The 17,833-nt window shown below is 40.7% G+C and overlaps 1 protein-coding gene across 1 annotated transcript; it reads left to right on the top strand.

The window, feature by feature from the left end:
* Positions 1-2,587: 2,587 nt before the first annotated feature.
* CUNH3orf49 (chromosome unknown C3orf49 homolog) lies at positions 2,588-17,137 on the top strand. The gene is given in 8 exon segments (XM_053669006.1): positions 2,588-2,650; positions 6,403-6,438; positions 6,440-6,692; positions 9,639-9,763; positions 16,118-16,292; positions 16,372-16,434; positions 16,437-16,468; positions 16,922-17,137. Coding segments are annotated over 8 exon segments (963 nt in total).
* The last annotated feature ends 696 nt before the right edge of the window (positions 17,138-17,833 follow it).

Raw genomic sequence — 17,833 nt, 5'->3', positions numbered from 1 at the left:
ACGTTCCCCTGACGGGGAATCGAACCACGTATCTTTATTTCGCAGGCCCATGCTCAATCCACTGAGCTACACCAGCCAGGGCTCCCAACTCCAGGAGATTTGCTGACCTTCAACCATGGGACCAGGAGGACATGTGACCAGGATGAGTAAACCAGGGTGATGCTCACCGGACCATCACTTGGCTTATCAGAATGGACTGTGTTTATCTCCACATAGAGAACTTTGCAAGGTCCTTCCTTGATCACTTTGTTCTGTTCCCCTCTCCCTCCTTATAAAAACCTCTGCCTTCAATGAGCAGTGGCAATTAGCTTTGAGACCTGACTCCCCCATCTTCCAGATGGCTGGCATCTTCGAATAAACCACCTTTCCTTTACATCAGCACCTGCCTCTCAGGTATTGGCTTTCGTAGCTGCAGGCAGCTGAACCTACATTTGATTACATTATGACTTCCCTAAGGCATCATACTTCCCTAAGGCATCAGACTATTCCAACTTGGAACTTTGGTAACTGCTGATTCATCATCCTGGGACAGAAATATTTTCACGTGACTGACTCTCCTAGTTCAGTTCTCAGGGCCAATGATTCATAAAGCAGAACTGTTTCATCCACTCCCACTGCATTATAAGTTATGTTAGTTCGGTGATACTGTTGTTCTCTGTAGTTTTCCAAGTGTCGAGAGTAGTCAAATGCCAGTATCCACCAGCATCTGAATAGTTGTTGGGTAACAATGAATAAAACACCCACGAAAGTTGGCAGTTACTATTCCTATTTTACAGATGAGAAAGTGGAGGTACAGAGAAGTTTTTCCACCTGTCCAAGGCCCCAAAACTGGTAAGGGGCAGAGCTAGAATTTGAAAAGAGATTTGGCTGAAGTCAGTGCCCATTGGTGCCCTAGCTCTTCTGTCTTCTCCCATGTTCCACTCTTGCAGTTTCTATCATCAGCTTCAGGACTCCCTGAAGAACCTGGGTATCTTATCACAGAAGCCAAAGCAGCAAATGTTTCAGCCTGTTATACACACACACACACACACACACACACACACACACACTCATAGACATGTGCAAACAGACATACACATGCACAAATAAAAATCAGCTCTCTTTTTCCACTACAGAATTAATTTCATTCCGGATTAAGACAACTATTCCAATAACTGAATGAAAAGAATTGGGCCACGTTAAGGAAAATGCTCATTCATACGCCTGTTTTTTTTTACTGTGCTCTGGGGATTCCAGTGGGTGAAGAAAAACTGACCAGGTAGAACCACATGCCCATTTCGCTAAAGCACATCAGGTGTGCTGTGTTTCAGTGTTTCTCAAAGGACCACTTGCCTCCATTATCCTATGGGCTCTATTAGTATTTCTACTTTACAGATGAGAAAACAAACAGATAAATTAAGTGAATTGATGAAAGCCACACAACTGAGCTGGAATAAAAGCCCAGGCGTAACTCCCAAACGCACTCTCTTAACTTCTCAAAGTTACATATTTAATTCTTGAGCATTTTTAAGTTCCTTCCCCCAGTACTAGGACATCAAATGCCCTTGCTTGCTACTCAAGGTATAGCATGTAGGTCAGCATCATCAGTATCACCTAGGGGTTTGTTAGAAGTGCAAATTATTAGATTCTACCCCATCTCTACTGTATTGACATCTGCATTTTAATAAGACCCCAGGTAATTTGTGTGCACATGAAAGTTTGAGAAGCATGCTCCAGATTACTGATGAATACAAACACAAAAAGCAGAGTAATTTTTGTATCTCCCAATTAATTTTTTTCTAGATTTTTCCTTCTTAATATCCGGTTATTTCAGACTAAAAAACTGAAGCACCCGTGAGAGTGATGGGATTAAATCCTAGTGTCTGCTGCCACCTTGTGGTTAGCAATTTCAACCCAGCCAACATTTGCTCTTTTCCATGAAATAGAAGGAAGGGGTGGACCAGGTGCTCAACTTTTTTAGCCATGTGTTTTCAGAGACCACTACAAAATTCCAAGATATAATAAAATAATTCTTGGGGTGTAGTTTGAGAAGACCAGATAACTACTGGCCTTTCCATGTGTATCTCTGGGACAAAGAGTATCATAAGCTCTAGTTGAGAAATCTGACAAAAACCGACATCATTTGTGTTGCTACAGGTTCTTTCCTCTCTGGAATTCAGCATGCACAGCTGAATGTGATGATCAATTTGTGTGTGATTATTTTATTACCAACCAGAATGGTGGTGGTTAGGTCAGCTTTTCTGCATTTGCCTGGCCCAGGAAGATCCAACACCTATTCCACAAAGTGAAAAGGAATTTCCCACTGCTCTGCCAAATGCATCATTGGGACCTCTGGGAAGTGGTGGACGAGGCCAGTCCCACCAATGATATCTCTAACACCTGGAAGGGAATAAAAAGAAATTTCAAAAGTCTCCTACATATTTTATCCCAAACAGTCCAGAAGTTAAATGTGCCTCAGTCACGGGGTAATTTCGTTTTGAAGTTTGTCAGCTCTAGAACTAAAGATACCCCAAATTGCTGCTGCAGGTAACATTGAGAGCAATGGACAGCCCTTAGCTCCATCAACCAGAGCCCTTTCAGTCTGGTTATGGAAGAGTTAGCCAGTACCGAGGAGCTGGGCAACCCAGAAGAAAAAACGGTTCGTTCAAAAGTAAGGGGATGGAAAGGTAGGAAAGTGGGGCTTGCTTTCTTTTTCACCGAGTGAGTTTCTTTGGATTTTGCATTAAACAATGTTCACTGTGACATTAGAAAAGGTAGCATCTCTTTTTAAGCACTGCATTTGAAAATCATGGCTCTGTACAATGGAAGAAAAGGGTACTGCATTTAGACATTAGATTAAGAAGCTTCATTTTGTGATCAGAAAAGTCTTTATCATAATGAGGAAAACCTTTCCTTTCCCCTGAATTTGAGGGTTTTTTAAAAGATTTTATTTATTTATCTTTAGAGGGGAAGGGAAGGAGAGAGGAAGAGAAATATCAGTGTATTGTTGCCTCTCATGAGTCCTCTGCTGGGAACTGGCCTGCAACCCAGACATGTGCCTTGACTGGGAATTGAACCGCGATCCTTTGGTTCACAGACCCGTGCTCAATCCACTGAGCTACACCAGCCAGGGCTGAGCTTGAGTTTTAATGTGGCATATGACCCCAATGAAACACTGACACTAATTTTAGTCTCAGAGTTTTAAACATTACCCCAATTATTTTGAAAATTCACTAATGCTTTCAAGATGAGTTCATGGTCAATGCTTTTATTCCTTTTCCTCAGCAATTTTGGCTGCTAAAAGATGTACTAAATGAATTTCACCTGTGTATACTCTTCAATGTAGCCTGAAAACTGGCTTACACCTGATATTTCTTGACAATGGCAACACCATGAACACAGACATGAAATATTCCAAACATAATACATTTTAATGTGGCAAGTCAGATTATTTATTTTCCAATTTCTTCGGCTTCTTTCTTAGTAGGATCATTAGCAATAGCTCAGACACATAGAAATAAATTTTTATGAGACCAGAAGCATCAAAGACTAAACTTTTGAACTTTCATGAACAAAATGAAATTTGCAGATATGTTCACTTATATGAAGAAATAAGGGTTGAATACTACAACTGTATAAATTCACTACTAATGAAGTAATATAATATCTTAAGAAGGGTAGTATTCTTTTTTTTAAAAAGTTATTTAGTTATTTTTCAAGTACAGTTTTTTGTCTATTTCTCCCATCCCAGCCTCCCCCGCCCCGTGCTCCCCACCTCCCTCCCATTTCCTCCCCCCCCAGTCCTCATCCCTGTGTCCTTCATACTTGTTCCTCCAAATCCCTCCCCTTTTCCCCCCTTAAATTCCCTTCCCTCTCCCCTCTGGTCACTGTCCCCTTGTTCTCTATTTCAGTGTCTTTGTTTTTATTCTGCTTGTTTGTTTGTTTTGTTGTTTAGGTTCCTGTTAAAGGTGAGATCATATGGTATTTGTCTTTCAGCACGTGGCCTATTTCACTCAGCGTAATGCTTTCCAGTTCCATCCATGTTGTTGCAAAGGGTAGGAGCTCCTTCTTTCTCTCTGCTGCATAGAATTCCACTGTGTATATGTACCACAATTTTTTGATCCATTCATTTACTGATGGGCACCTAGGTTGCTTCCATCTCTTGGCTATTGTAAATTGTGCTGCTATGAACATTGTGGTGCATAGGTTCTTTTGAATTGGTGTTTCCAAACTCTTAGGGTATATTCCCAGCATCAGAATCACTGGGTCAAAGGCAGTTTAGTTTTTTGAGGAAACTCCATACTGTTTTCCACAGTGGTTGTACCAGTCTGCAGTCCCACCAACAGTGCACTAGGGCTCCCTTTTCTCCACATCCTTGCCAGTTTGTTGTTTGTTGATTTGTTTATGATGGCCATTCTGATCTGTGTGAGGTGTGCTTTTAATTTGCATCTCTCTGATGGCCAGCGATGTTAAGCATCTTTTCATATGTTAATGGGCCATCTGTATGGAGAAGCATCTTATTCAGGTCCTCAGCCCATTTTTTAAATTAGATTGTTTGTCTTCCCAGTGTTGGGCAATCTATATATTCAACACAATTCCTATTAAAACACCAGTGGCATATTTCACAGATCTAGAACAAATATTTCAGAAATTTATATGGAGCCAACAAAGACCCTGAATAGCCTCAGCAATCTTGAGAAAGAAGAACAAAGTAGGAAGGATCACAATACCCAATATCAAACTATACTACAAGGCCACTATATAAAAACAGTCTGGTACTGGCATAAGAAGAGACAAATATAAATTGAACAGAATAGAGAACTCAAAAGTAAACCAATGTCTCTATGGTCACTTAATATTTGACAAAGGGGACATGAGCATACAATGGAGAAAAGATAATCTTTTCACCCTGGATGGTAAAGCCTAGTGGATTGAGCACTCTGAACCAAAAGGTTGCCAGTTTGATTCCCAGTTGGGGCACATGCCTAGGTTGCAGGCTGAGAGGGAACCCATCATTTTTCTCTCACACATTGAATTTTCTATACTTCTCTTTCTTCCTTCCGCACTCTCTAAAGATAAGTAAATAAAATCTTTTTTTTTAAAGAAAATTTCTTACTTCAGTAAGCAGTTTTAGAAGTAGACTGGTACATGCAAAAAAAAAAGAAACTAGACCACCGACTCAAACCACATACTAGAATAAATTCAAAATGGATAAAAGACTTGAATATAAATTATGATACTATAAAAGTCCTAGAGGAAAATATAGGCAGAAAAATTTCAGATGTTCCATGTAGCAATATTTTTGCCAATATATCTCCTAGGGCAAGAGAAATAAAGGAAAAAATAAACAAATGAGACTACATAAAACTAAAAAGCTTCTGCACGCCTAAAGAAAACATCATCAGAATGAAAAGGGGGAACTGACCATGTGGGAAAACATGTTTGACAATGATACATTGGACAAGGGTTTAATCTCTAAAATATATTAAAAAACTTAACAAATTATTTCTTACAACTACATATGAACCTACAATTAAAATAAAAACTATAATTTTTTAAAAATTCCTGGGATTTTATGGGTATTACTGCTTTGAATGAGATTAATAAAAATCTGTTAATTGAGGAAGAATGTTAGGTAAATCCTGGTATCATATAATGGGTGATGTTCACTCTAGCACAGAGGATAACAACACAGACCTTGGGATCAGATTGGTTGGGCATAAGTTATTTAATCTTTCCAAGTTTTAATTTCTTTATTTGCAAAAGGGAGATGACCATATGAGGGTTAAATTATGTGATACACATGAAAAAAAAAGCAGGGTGTTTAGCACATAGAAAGCTATTCAGAAATTTTATTTATTTTCATTACTAAAATATGCCCAAATGATGATGGTATGTGACTGTTTAGAAGTTTGGAACTACGTGTTTAGAATTATTCTAAATGAATGTTCTCTGTAAATGGGACCTTGGAAACTATTTCTGTATTGACTACCCTAGCACCTACCTCTCACCACCACAGCCTTAGAATCACCAAATCTAGCAAAAACTATCTCAAACCATCATTGAAATAAGATCACCAATTTGTCAGTATGAGGTAATATATTCTAACAGTCACAAACCAGGATTAAAATCTGCATTTGTGCTTGGTCAGTTAATTTAACCTCTCTATGTCTCCGTTTACTCATTAGTAAAATTAGGATAATAATATAACCTTCCTGCTATGAGGATTGAATGAAATAGTGGCCAGAATGCACTTACTATAGTTCGGTGATAAGACACCAAGTAGTTACTTTGGCTTTATTTTTCTGTGACTTTATTCTCTGGATCGTGCAGTTTGTTCACATTTACAGCTTGTATTTTAATGATTTCAAATGCTTGTTTTTAATTTTCTTAATACAAATTATTTTTATTTTGTTTGGATAGCACAGAGCTGTGTCTACCAACTTAGTAAAACAAATGTATATTTGTCCCCAAAGAGGAATCATCTAGTAGTAGTGACATGGAATTTCATGAAAGCCAGCAAAGTCAGAAGAAAAATATGATGAAGAAAGTGAAGACTTTTGTGTACAGGATGTTGTCATACAAGTACAGATCCAATCCAGCAAATGTCAGTGGAGAGGGCACCATGCAGAGCCTTCTTCCTAGAGTTGTCAAGGAGCTTCCATCGCCAAGATTATTCTCCACACCAAGAATGAGAAAGCTCTCACAGAATGGCAATCATAGGCAATATACAGTTAAGGGTTGAGGCCAATAGGAACAATGAAATTAGGGTGGATTTTCTTGCTACCCAATGATGAGCTTGTCTGAAATACAGGCTCCCAAGCCCCACCCAGGTCTACCAAGTCAATATCTGCATGTTAGACAGATCCCCAGGTAACTTGAATGTACACACATTTTTAAAAGTTTGGAAATAGATTGCCTTTGAGGCGCCTCCCAGTCCAATTGATCACTAATTTAATCAGTTTAAAGCCCCTTTTTGTTTAAATATACAGGGTCTGGCACGAATAACTCCCTTTTATTATTATAAAATCTTTTATTATAAAATAATAAGCATGTAATTCTGTAACATAACCATATCACATTCAAGCATACTATATGGTATTTTAGGTGTAATGTTCAAATTAAAACTACAATTATTATACCCATATCATTGTCCTACCAACCACACTCAAGCAGGCATTACTTCTGATAGACCCTCTATATGCACACATAGACATATGTATGTGTGTAGGCACAGGGAATCAGACTAAAGTGGGATGGCTAATTCTAACAGAGAGGGTATAGATAGAATTCTCTGAATAAAATTTTGATTAGTAAGTCATAAAGGATATTTTATTACATTGTATCAACTTCTCGTGTACTTTATGGGAGAATCAACATCTGAAGAAAAACATTGTCTTTTCTGCAAGGTAGTAATGCTGATTTATGGGGTCCTATGAGTGGTAGGTAACCACTAATGCAAATACCACTAATATTTGCATTCTCTTCTGTCACTTTTAAAAATTAGTAGATCTTATTTTTTAGAGCAGTTTTTAGCTCTACTGGAAAAATTGAGCAGAAAATACCTAGAGTTAGTTCCAATATGGCCCTTTTCCTCACCCCACCCTCACACTTTATGAGCCCTTACTGATATATTATTATTATGAACTAAAGTCCCTAGTTTATATTAGGGTTCACTCTGTGCCCTGTAGAGTTCTATGGGTTTGAAAAACTCATGAAGTCATGTCGTGTGTCCACCATGACAACATCATGCAGGATAGCTTCACTGCCCTGTAGAGCCCCTGTAGCTTTTTAATATACTTTTCAGCATAGCATCAGAGAACATATACAACCCTCTGTGTTTGCAGGGAAGCCAAACATATTTTCACATTTCACACATTGATAAGGCTGAAAACGTGTGGGTACTTTTCCCAGAAAAAATAAAATGAAAAACTGATTACTTGAAGTTGGCTGATGGTCCTTTCAAACAAACTCTTCTGGAAAAGGCAGTAACTATGTAAACATCCAAGCATCTATCAATTACCTGGTATGGAGTGAATGACCCGCCTTTTTCTGTTGAAAGTAACAGGGGAGCAGTTATTCAACAAGGGAGGAGTTGAAAGTAATTGATGGAGCAGGGGTTGAAGAGTCTAGCAGGGAATGGAAGAGTGTATTCCTTTTCCTGCTTTGTGTGCATTGGCTTATTTTTGTCTTAGTTGCAGTAACAAATCTGTACACTAAGATTTCTCCAGAAAACCTGCTTGTCCTTCACACTACAGCTAAAATATTACAACCTTGTCTCAGCTACAGCCCAAATACCATTGCTCTTCCCTGCTGACCCCCATACCAGTTTTCAAGCAATATTTGCTAAATACATATTACACAGCAGCCACACTTGAGGGGAGATCTGAAGGACACCTTGAGTCAAATTAGGAAAGAATGAGGAGAACTGTGCCCCAGGGAAAAGGAGAGCATGTTCAATCCCAATATCAAGAGAGCACCAGATATAATGAAAAAAATGAAATTAATCCAGCTCGGACTGAGGAGGCAAAGGTGTTATCAGCACTGTTAAGAATTTTTTACTTTTCCTAAAAATGATACGAAGCCATCAAATGCTTGCAAGTTGGGGATTTATATAATCTGATTTGAGTCTTTAAAAGATAGCTTAGTCTGCAGAGTGGAGGCTGGTTTGGAGGAAGGCAGGAGCAAATGCAGGAAGAACAATAAACAGACTCTTACATTTATTCGGGCAAGGGATGACATTAGCAAGGCCTGGTCACAGCAGTGGGGATAGAGGAGGTAGACAGTGGAGGGTGGGGGAGAGGGAAGAGTCCCTGGGCTGAGCACCTGCTTTGAAAGGAGAGCCCCCATTCACCAAGATTAGATGTTGTGGCTCGAGGAGAGTGTCCTTATCTACAGACCTCAAGCAAGACAAGATGACTTGAGGTGCTGTGCACAGCAAATCACTGGAACACAGCAAACTGCAGATACATTTTCCCACTGCCCCCATCAATCTCTTTAACTACGTCAAGGAAAATGTCTCACTTCCTGCCTTTTCCTCTTTTTTTTTTTAAATAAACTTCAAGTTTAGTGCCTTCTATAGGCAGTAACATAGTTTTGTTTTTACCATATTAATGTTAATGCCTATTTATGATATTGGTTTTTGATTTGTGGTAGCATTTTAAAGTTTTCTTTAGAAATACATTTACTGTATCAAAAATTGAATTGATATCAAAATACAAATAGTTCACATGGCTCCTGGATTATGGAAAATTTTGTTAAGATGGTATGTCAATCCCTGAGCCTTGAGCCATATTGCTGATGGGTAAATTTAAAATTTACTTCAGCAACAAATATTTCAGGATGTCTTACATGTTAAAGGTTACTTTTTCTAATTTCGTAAGAGTTGAAGGGAAAAGCAACAGAGGGCAAACTGAAGTCTCCAAGGCAGAGAGGTGAGCAACCTTGTTAACACTGATATCACAACCCCAAGAAAATGCAAATGTGGCAAGAGAAAGTATAAGATACAGAAAAGCAAATCCATATGTAATTTTTAATCCTAAGGAAAAAACTACTGAGGCAGCAGGTGATGCCGTCCTTTTCAGGATACTTTCTAATAGGAAGAATATGTTTATCATTGTGAGCATTACAGGTTCTTTTCTTCCCCCTTTCACTCTAAGCGACCACACAACTTGATGTTGTAGAAGCAGAGACAGAGCAGATAACCCAAGGAAATACACTCCTCTGGGCCAGGAGAACCACCAAATGGTCTTCTGTAACATCCCTTCCTTCAGGACTGCAGAAGGTTTGTAAAATGCTGAAACAAATTGGCCTCTAAAGACTCACATATGGTTAATGTTCAGAATGTTATAAATGCCAGATTCTCTCCCGCCACATGTCCACCTCATAAGAAAGCCATTCAACCTCTTGTTTATGTCTCCTTTCCAAAAATTTGGGGTCCAGAAAACAGGCTAATCAGGTCCGATTCCTCCATTTCTGAGCACAAGCTGTGTCATTTCTACCACAACCTGGGCAACAGTAGACTATAGTGCTCTATATTACTATTTTAACTGTTCCAATACCAAGTTAGTATACTAGCATCTGGCCTATCATGCATGCTACGTGGAGAGCATTTGCTAGACCAGCACTACCCAGCAGAACTTTCTCTGAGAATACAAGTGTGCATCTGGCCGATACAGCAGACACTAGCCATGTCTGCATTTTCAGACTGAAATGTTGCCAGTGCAGCTGAGGAACTGAATTTTTAATTTTATTTCATTTTACTTGAAATTAAAATGTGAATGGCCACATGTATAGGTAGCATAGAGAGTGCAGCCTCAGACAGTCTATGACTGTCCAAACATGAGTTTGTGTTTATCTGTAGGTAGGTAAATTTGAGCCTTAATTTCTCAGACTGAAGTATTATTATTTTAAATATAACAAACATTTACATAGTTAACTATATTCTAGGCCCTATTCTAAGTGCTTTAAAAATATCAACTTATCCGTCCCGGACAGGTGGCTCAATTGGTTGCAGCATCATCCCATGCACCAAAAGGTTACGGGTTCAATTCCTGGTCAGGGCACACACCTAGGTTGCAGGTTCCATGCCTGGTCAGGAAGCATATGGGAGAAAACCAACCGATGTGTCTCTCACACCAATATTCCTCTCTCTCCCTTCCTTCCTATCTCTCTAAAAGCAATAAAAACATATCCTTTGGTGAAGATAAAAAGTTTATTGACTTAGCAGATAATTCTTACAACAGTACCATAAGGTATGGCAATGCTATCCTTAGTGTGGAGATGGCGCAGAGGTTAAGTAATTTGTCCAGATGAGTGGCAGAGTCAGGCTTCTAACCCAGGAAGATCTGGCTTTAGAGTCCTTGTTCTTTAATTATCATGCTAAGTACTAATTGTACTATCCAATATGGCAGTCAATAGCTACAGGTGACTATTTGTTAATTAAAATTAAATTAGCCCTGACTGGCATAGCTCAGTGGATTGAGCTTGGGCCTGTGAATCAAAGGATCATGGTTCGATTTCCAGTCAGGGCACATGCTTGGGTTGCAGGCCAGTTCCCAGCAGGGGATGCACGAGAGGCAACCATACATTGATATTTCTCTGCTTCCTTTCCCCTCCAAAGATAAATAAATAAATAAATAAATCTTTAAAAAAATTTTTAATTAAATATTCAGCCTAGCCAGTGTAGCTCAGTGGATTGAGCATGGGCTTGTGAACCAAGGGGTTGCTGGCTTGATTTCTAATTGGGGCACATGCCTGGGTTGTGAGCTAGATCTCTAGTGGGGTGTACACAAGCAGCAATCACACACTGATGTTTCCTTCTCTCCCTCCCTCCCTTCCTTCCCCTCTTTAAAAATAAATAAATAAATAAAATCTTTAAAAATATTTTAGTTATTTATCTTTAGAGGGAAAAGGAAGGGGAGAGGGAGAGAACTATGAATGTATGGTTGTTTCTTGTGCGTCTCCTGCTGGGAACTGGCCTGCAACCCAGGCATGTGCCCTGACTGGGAATCAAACCTCGATCCTTTGGTTCGCAGGCCTGCGCTCAATCCACTGAGCTATACCAGCCATGGCTTACATAAAATATATTTTTTAAAAATTTTAAAAAGTATATATTCAGTTTTTTTATTGCACTAGCTACACTCGATGTACTCAGTAAATATGTGGCCAGTGACAACACAAATAAAGAACATTTGTGTTTTCACAGAGAGTTTGGTTAAAAAGCACCACTCTAAAACATCACTGTCAGAGTGTACCAACATTAGTTTTGAATCTGGCTTCTTTCATGCAAGGTTCATATTTATCGTATTCCTATTATGTGCTGGGCAGTTCCTAGGTTTGAGGCTACAGGGGTGATCCTGTGGACATCGTCCTATTTTGTGGGATTCTATAGTTTAATAGAAGAGAGAGACATTAAACCATGACACTGTGGAATAGAGGAATAAGGATAATCATTTGAATAAATGGTGCTGAGACAGGCAGAGGTGGAGGAAAAGATGAAATTTAATTCCTATCTCACACCATATGCAAGCTTAGTTTCTGTTGGGTTATAGATCCTTATGGAACAGGCAAAAACTTAAAACTTTTTAAGGACAATAAGAATATCTTCATGTTTTCAGTATAGAAAAAGACTTCTTAGAACACATCACTCACCACAAAGGAAAAGATGGATATATAACCAAACACAGGACTAGCTACCTATCAAAAGGAAAAGCCCAACACATAAGACAGGTATTGGTGAGAAAGTAATGTGGTTTATTTCAAATGTCACCAGGATTTGGGGGAAGTCTTGTCCCAAAGCCCATTTTGCCATCTCTGGTCAAGCCAGGAGTTCTCAGGGGAGGTGGTGGGAATTTGGGGGGGGAAGGAGGGAACTTCCCAGGAGGAGTGACGATGTGTAGGTGCTGGTTGGTGAAAGAGGAAGGTGGGAGTAAGGGGAGGGGCTATGGACATGCAGGTCACATTATGAATGTTCATGGTCAACATCCCTGAGTTGGCCACCTGGATTCTTGTCAGTTGAATTCGTGAACCAGGACCTCGAAGTCAGGCTGCTCCTTAGGTTCACACAGCAACTGTCACTGCTGAACTATAAAGTGTACTTAGAAAAGAAACTCAGAACACTCCAGCTCTAGTTTTGAGGGGAAAACTAGAGTAATAAGCTGGGTTTGATATTTACTAAGATTAATATGGGTGGCTTTATATAAGTATAGTATATTCATTCCCTGCTACAGATACATTTGGCTATGTGAACACCAAGAATTTTTGTTCATCAAAAAACATTACATCAGGTGCTGCCACATCTGCATGCGCTGGCCAATGGGAGAATGGTGTGGAGATAAGCAGCTGGCACAGGCCCCTGGCTGGTGGGTGGTGCACCCCATGCCCGAGAGCTGGACCTGAGTATAGAGGGTTCAGTTCCACCCCTAGGTCGCCAAAGGGTGCATCAGGCCCAGGGTGAGGCAGTACAGGCGGCCCTCATGAGGCCCTCAGTCCAGGCAGTTGACTGACTGAATGACGAATGATGAGCTCGACAGTCAATGTCTAGGGCCAATGTAGGGCTGCAGCCAGGATGGCAGTAGTGCCCTGGGATTCTCTGCAGCCTTAGCCCCCCACAAATGGGAGGGAAAAAAAGAGTCTGGGGTAGCTTCACAGTTAGGGCCTAGCCTGGGCTCTACACCTGCATCAGGGACTTATTTACTTTGGAGAGCTTCAAGTTGGAGCTGCAGAATATGCCTCATACGTCAGCTTCAGTGAGGTCTGGTGTTTTCTGGTCCACTTTGGCCTGCAGTTGCATAAGACTAAATTCTTTGGGCAACCTTCTGTGCCTTTGTGACATTCCACAGTACCACTAAGTGAGACAAGGCCTTCTGTGTGCTACACAGTGTCCTCAGGAAGGGCCCCGCTCTCAGCATGGGCCTGGTCAGGCCCAAGGCTGAACCCATGGCCAGGAAGAGGCAGCATGAGGAAGAGGCAGTGCGAGGATGCATGGCAGAGTGTATCCAAACATACACTCTTTGGACTGTATCCTATGCTAAGCAGCTTGATTGGAAATGGCTAGAGTATGAACAGGTGCTGCGGAAGCTTGCCAAGGAAATTGGGAATACCAACCATGCCCTGCTGTCCTGCTAAGGCATAAGCACAACAAAGCCCGCCAGCCACTGGAGGGGGTCAGGCTTTCACCCCAGCAGACTGAGTGTCATAACAAGTTTGAGTTTCTGATGGGCATCGAGTGGACAGAGGGACAACACTGTCAGGTGTGGCTAAGAAAGTACATAGACATGTGCTGTGGTGGCCCCTTTTGACACCATGCACATCCATGAGGCCACCAAGTAGGTAGTAAAGGCCTTCCAGGAATTCACCCAGTCTACTTGGCACTTGGCACATGACCCAGAGACATTCTCAGATCACTGGAAGAAGCTGACTGTGTGCACTAGCTGTCGGGGGCCAAGTCATGGCCACTGACTTCCACCCTCAGAAACTGAGCCCTGAGGAGTTGGCAGGGCTGAAGGCCTCCTTGGTATAGCACTTCATAGTGGAGCCGGGTAAGGCCAGTGGAGTTACCTGTCTCTATTCATGAAGGAAGGACAGTAAGACTCCCAGCCGAAAGGACTCGCCCCTGGAGTGCATGGCTGGGGACCGGCATATTCACAAATATCTGCTGGGGTTGATCTGCCAGATTTCCCCTCACACCTTCCAGGTGAACAGCCCTACTGCTGAGGTGCTCTGCAGAGTCATCCAGGACTGGCTCAGCTAGATACCAGGAACACAGTGCAGGATGTGTCTGAGGCACTGACACCATCGGCCTGGCCCTGACCTGGAAAATGGAGGCATGGGGACTGAGATGTGCCAGGAGGCTGACAGTTGTCTGGCTGAACACCCACAACAATGAGTTGATCAATGCTGAGTTCCACTGCTGGAGGGTAGAGGACCTGGTTCCTGCTCTGGTGAGCACACTGGCTTTCCAGCAGCTCATTGCTATCCTGTATCCACCTGACACCCACCTGCATCCCAAAGTGATCCTGGCCGTCCACAGAGCTTAGAACGTCAAGTGGCTCCAGGCATCCAAGGGCAACTTTGTAGATCTTTTCAGAGCCCCATTTAACTGAATAAAGGGCACCCCCTTCCAGCCAGGGAAAACAGTGGCCGGGGACCTGTTCCTACAGACCCTGCATTGCGAGATGCTTATCTTGAGATGATGGAGCACTCCAAGGACACAGAGGCCCCAGAGCCCCAGGACCCTTCAGCCCAACACTCACTGGGCTCCCACAAAACTCTAATTTTTAAATGTTGCAATTTAAATATTTTTTAGAATATTCTGCGACCTAATCAAAATCTTTCTATACCCAGTAGAGAACATTTTATTTAATTTTGTAAAATAAAATTTTGGGGCTGATGATACCCACAAAAAATTTGTGTCCTCCCCTTCTTCCTAGACCCTGGAGCAGTGAAAACCAGCCCTTCTAGAACAGGGCCAGAACCCAAGTGGCTCCTCAAGTCCTTTGCCTTACCCCAAAACTCAGAGGCAGTAACCAACAGGGCACAAGACCTGGCTGTCCCGCCAAGGGCCAGCCTGTCTCCATGCACTGTAGGCTCCTGCTCCCGACATACATACACCCATTCTTTTTGGATCAGTTGGGCTACAAAGGCTCAAGTAAACAACTGCTGAACAAAAAGCAGGAAAATTTTTATTTTACAAAATTAAATAAAATGTTCTCTACTGGGTATAGAAAGATTTTGATTAGGTCGCAGAATATTCTAAAAAATATTTAACTTGCAACATTTAAAAATTAGAGTATTTCAAATAAAAATCAGAATTTTCAGCATTCTTCTGAAAAATAGGAAGATAGGTAAACTCTAGGCCCCCAGTTCCTCATGGTAACAGCAGGAGCTGTGCAGGGGCCGCCCCCTTTGCTTGAGGCATGTTTTCTCCAGTTCACACCAGCCCCACTGGTCCTGTTTTACAAAACCTGCCTGGCCTTTTTAGGCATTTGACTTTACATTAATGTTATTCAACAACACACAAGTAACTTAGTAATTACCAAGGGTGGTAAGTACTTCATAGGCAAAAAAGTACTGAATTTTATGAGACAGAAGTGAGGAGTCCAACTATATACAGACTGGAGGAGGTACTGCAAGCAACATTTGAGCTTGGGCAAGCTTGCAGGCAGCTCAGCTGACTCATTTGTAAACTCCCTCACCAGGCAAAGTCTGGGAACCAGATATGGTCTCATAGCCTACTTTATATAGGTCTCACAATCATCCTAATGCTGTTTATTAGACAGATGGGGAAGAGTGAACCCAATGAGACCAAAAAGGGCATATTAGCCAGGAGCCATGACCTAGGAATGATTTCTAATAGCAATACTATTAGAACAGATACTTGTAACCAGCATGCCAGGGATGAGGCAAAAATCAGGCATGCAGTGAAAAGAATGCAGAGCTTCCTTTTTATGTTTGGAGACATGTCTTTCATGAAAATAAGGAAACCTACAGAAAAAAAAAAAGACCAAATTAACAACTGGATCCAGTGATAATGAGCTTTCTGGGGCACTGGTCCACAGCAGCTCCACACTCACTGTGCTCAGCAGCGGCGCAGGCAATTTCTTCTTCCGCTTACGAATGACCTGTTTTTTTCCAGACACTGTATATTCTTTCAGAACCAGACCACCTCATTTCTCCACACCCTATAGATCTCTTCAAAGAGAGTTCTGGGCACAAAGGAGATACATGGGATGTGAATAATAATCTGAATATGGTCACCAACTCAACGTTGTTACGTGGCAAATGTCCAGTTTGTAACAGACTGCCCAAGGGTGAGAATTCTTATTTAAGTACTGTCACAAAAATAATGTTGGCACTTCCTAATCTGATGTTTTTGCATTTTTATGATAGGTTCCTCAAAAAAGAGACCACACTTTCCAGTACTTAAAAGGAAAAAACACAGCATGGAAAACATACACATTTGACAGTAGGAAAGCTTCAAATGCAGGTAGTGGACAAAGGGTTTTTCACTTTTGTGTTTTGAAAGCATCAGAAGATCAGGTTTAACTGAATGCACAGCCCTGCTGGACAGCAAGAATGGGGGACAAAATTAATGATTACCATTAAGAAGTAATGTTAGTGGGGGGCATTTTGAAAGTGGCTTAAGGACCGCTAAGGGCACCTAGAATGATTTTATGTGCCTAATAAATACTAAGTGAATTCAATTAAAATAAAGGCATGCACATAGTATGCTTTGGAGAAGGAATGAGGTTGTCTTTATGACTAGGTGGTATATGTGAGTTTTTAAGATACTTTCTATCACGAATTAGAATAATGCTTTGATACTTGCAAAATATCCACTAATTCCTGAACTCATGTCTCAGGAAAAACAACCAGCCCTTAGGTTTTTGACAAGGTTTTCCAACACATGGCCTCATTTCATTGTATCTGCACGTCATAGGTGGATGACCTCACAGAAACAGTTACTGGTAAGTCCATGAAGTCACTGGCCCAGAGACACGCTGAGCTTCACCAGTGTGAGTTTCTAGGCGACAAAATTCTTCAGTCTTCTAAACAGTTCCAGAGGATTTCCAAGAGAACCATGAGGAACTATAAACTGAAAAGTGTGTTTCCCATGTACCTGCTGCTGCTTCTGATTGTGTTCCTGATTGCATAAAAGTTATCTTCATAGAGATTCTTCCCTTTTGATACATAATCCTGAATAAATTTCTCTAGTGACTTAATCAATGTGGGAAGGTAAATTTTTAAGAATATTCTGCCCAACAGTCCTTAAAAAAATGCTTTTACAAAAATTGTTTTTTAATTCTGAATCAATATAAGTAATTTTTGCTTTATATTTCTTACTAATAATGGAAAATAGAAACATTTATTAAGGCATAAAAATTCTGCAAAAAAATTTCTACAATTTGCCAGATGAAATTAGCGGAAGCATTTAAAGGTATTACAACACTTTTTTTAAAAAATAGCTTTTTAAAAAGATTTTATTTATGTATTGTTAGAGAGAGGGAAAGGGAGGGAGAGAGAGGGGGAATGAAGCATCAATGTGTGGTTGCCCTAGTGCACCCTCTACTAGGGACATGGCCTATAACCCAGGCACATGCCCTGACTGGGAATCAAACCAGTGACACTTTGGTTCGCAGGCTCATGCTCAATCCATTGAGCTATACCAGCCAGGGCCATATTACAACACTTTTAATATGAACTACAACTGACTAATTTTAAATTTTAGTTAAAAAAATAAGAATTCTCATTAAAATTATAAAAATGTAACATTATTAAGGTATGATTCATGTAAAGTATCATGTTTGTGAACTAAAAGAAATGACTAAGAATGAAATCTAACAAGTATTAA

Source organism: Artibeus jamaicensis, unplaced genomic scaffold (assembly GCF_021234435.1).
Source record: "Artibeus jamaicensis isolate MK-2021 breed Jamaican fruit bat unplaced genomic scaffold, CSHL_Jam_final contig_519, whole genome shotgun sequence".
NCBI classification, from domain to species: domain Eukaryota; kingdom Metazoa; phylum Chordata; class Mammalia; order Chiroptera; family Phyllostomidae; genus Artibeus; species Artibeus jamaicensis.
This window is presented reverse-complemented; position numbering and strand designations above follow the sequence as displayed.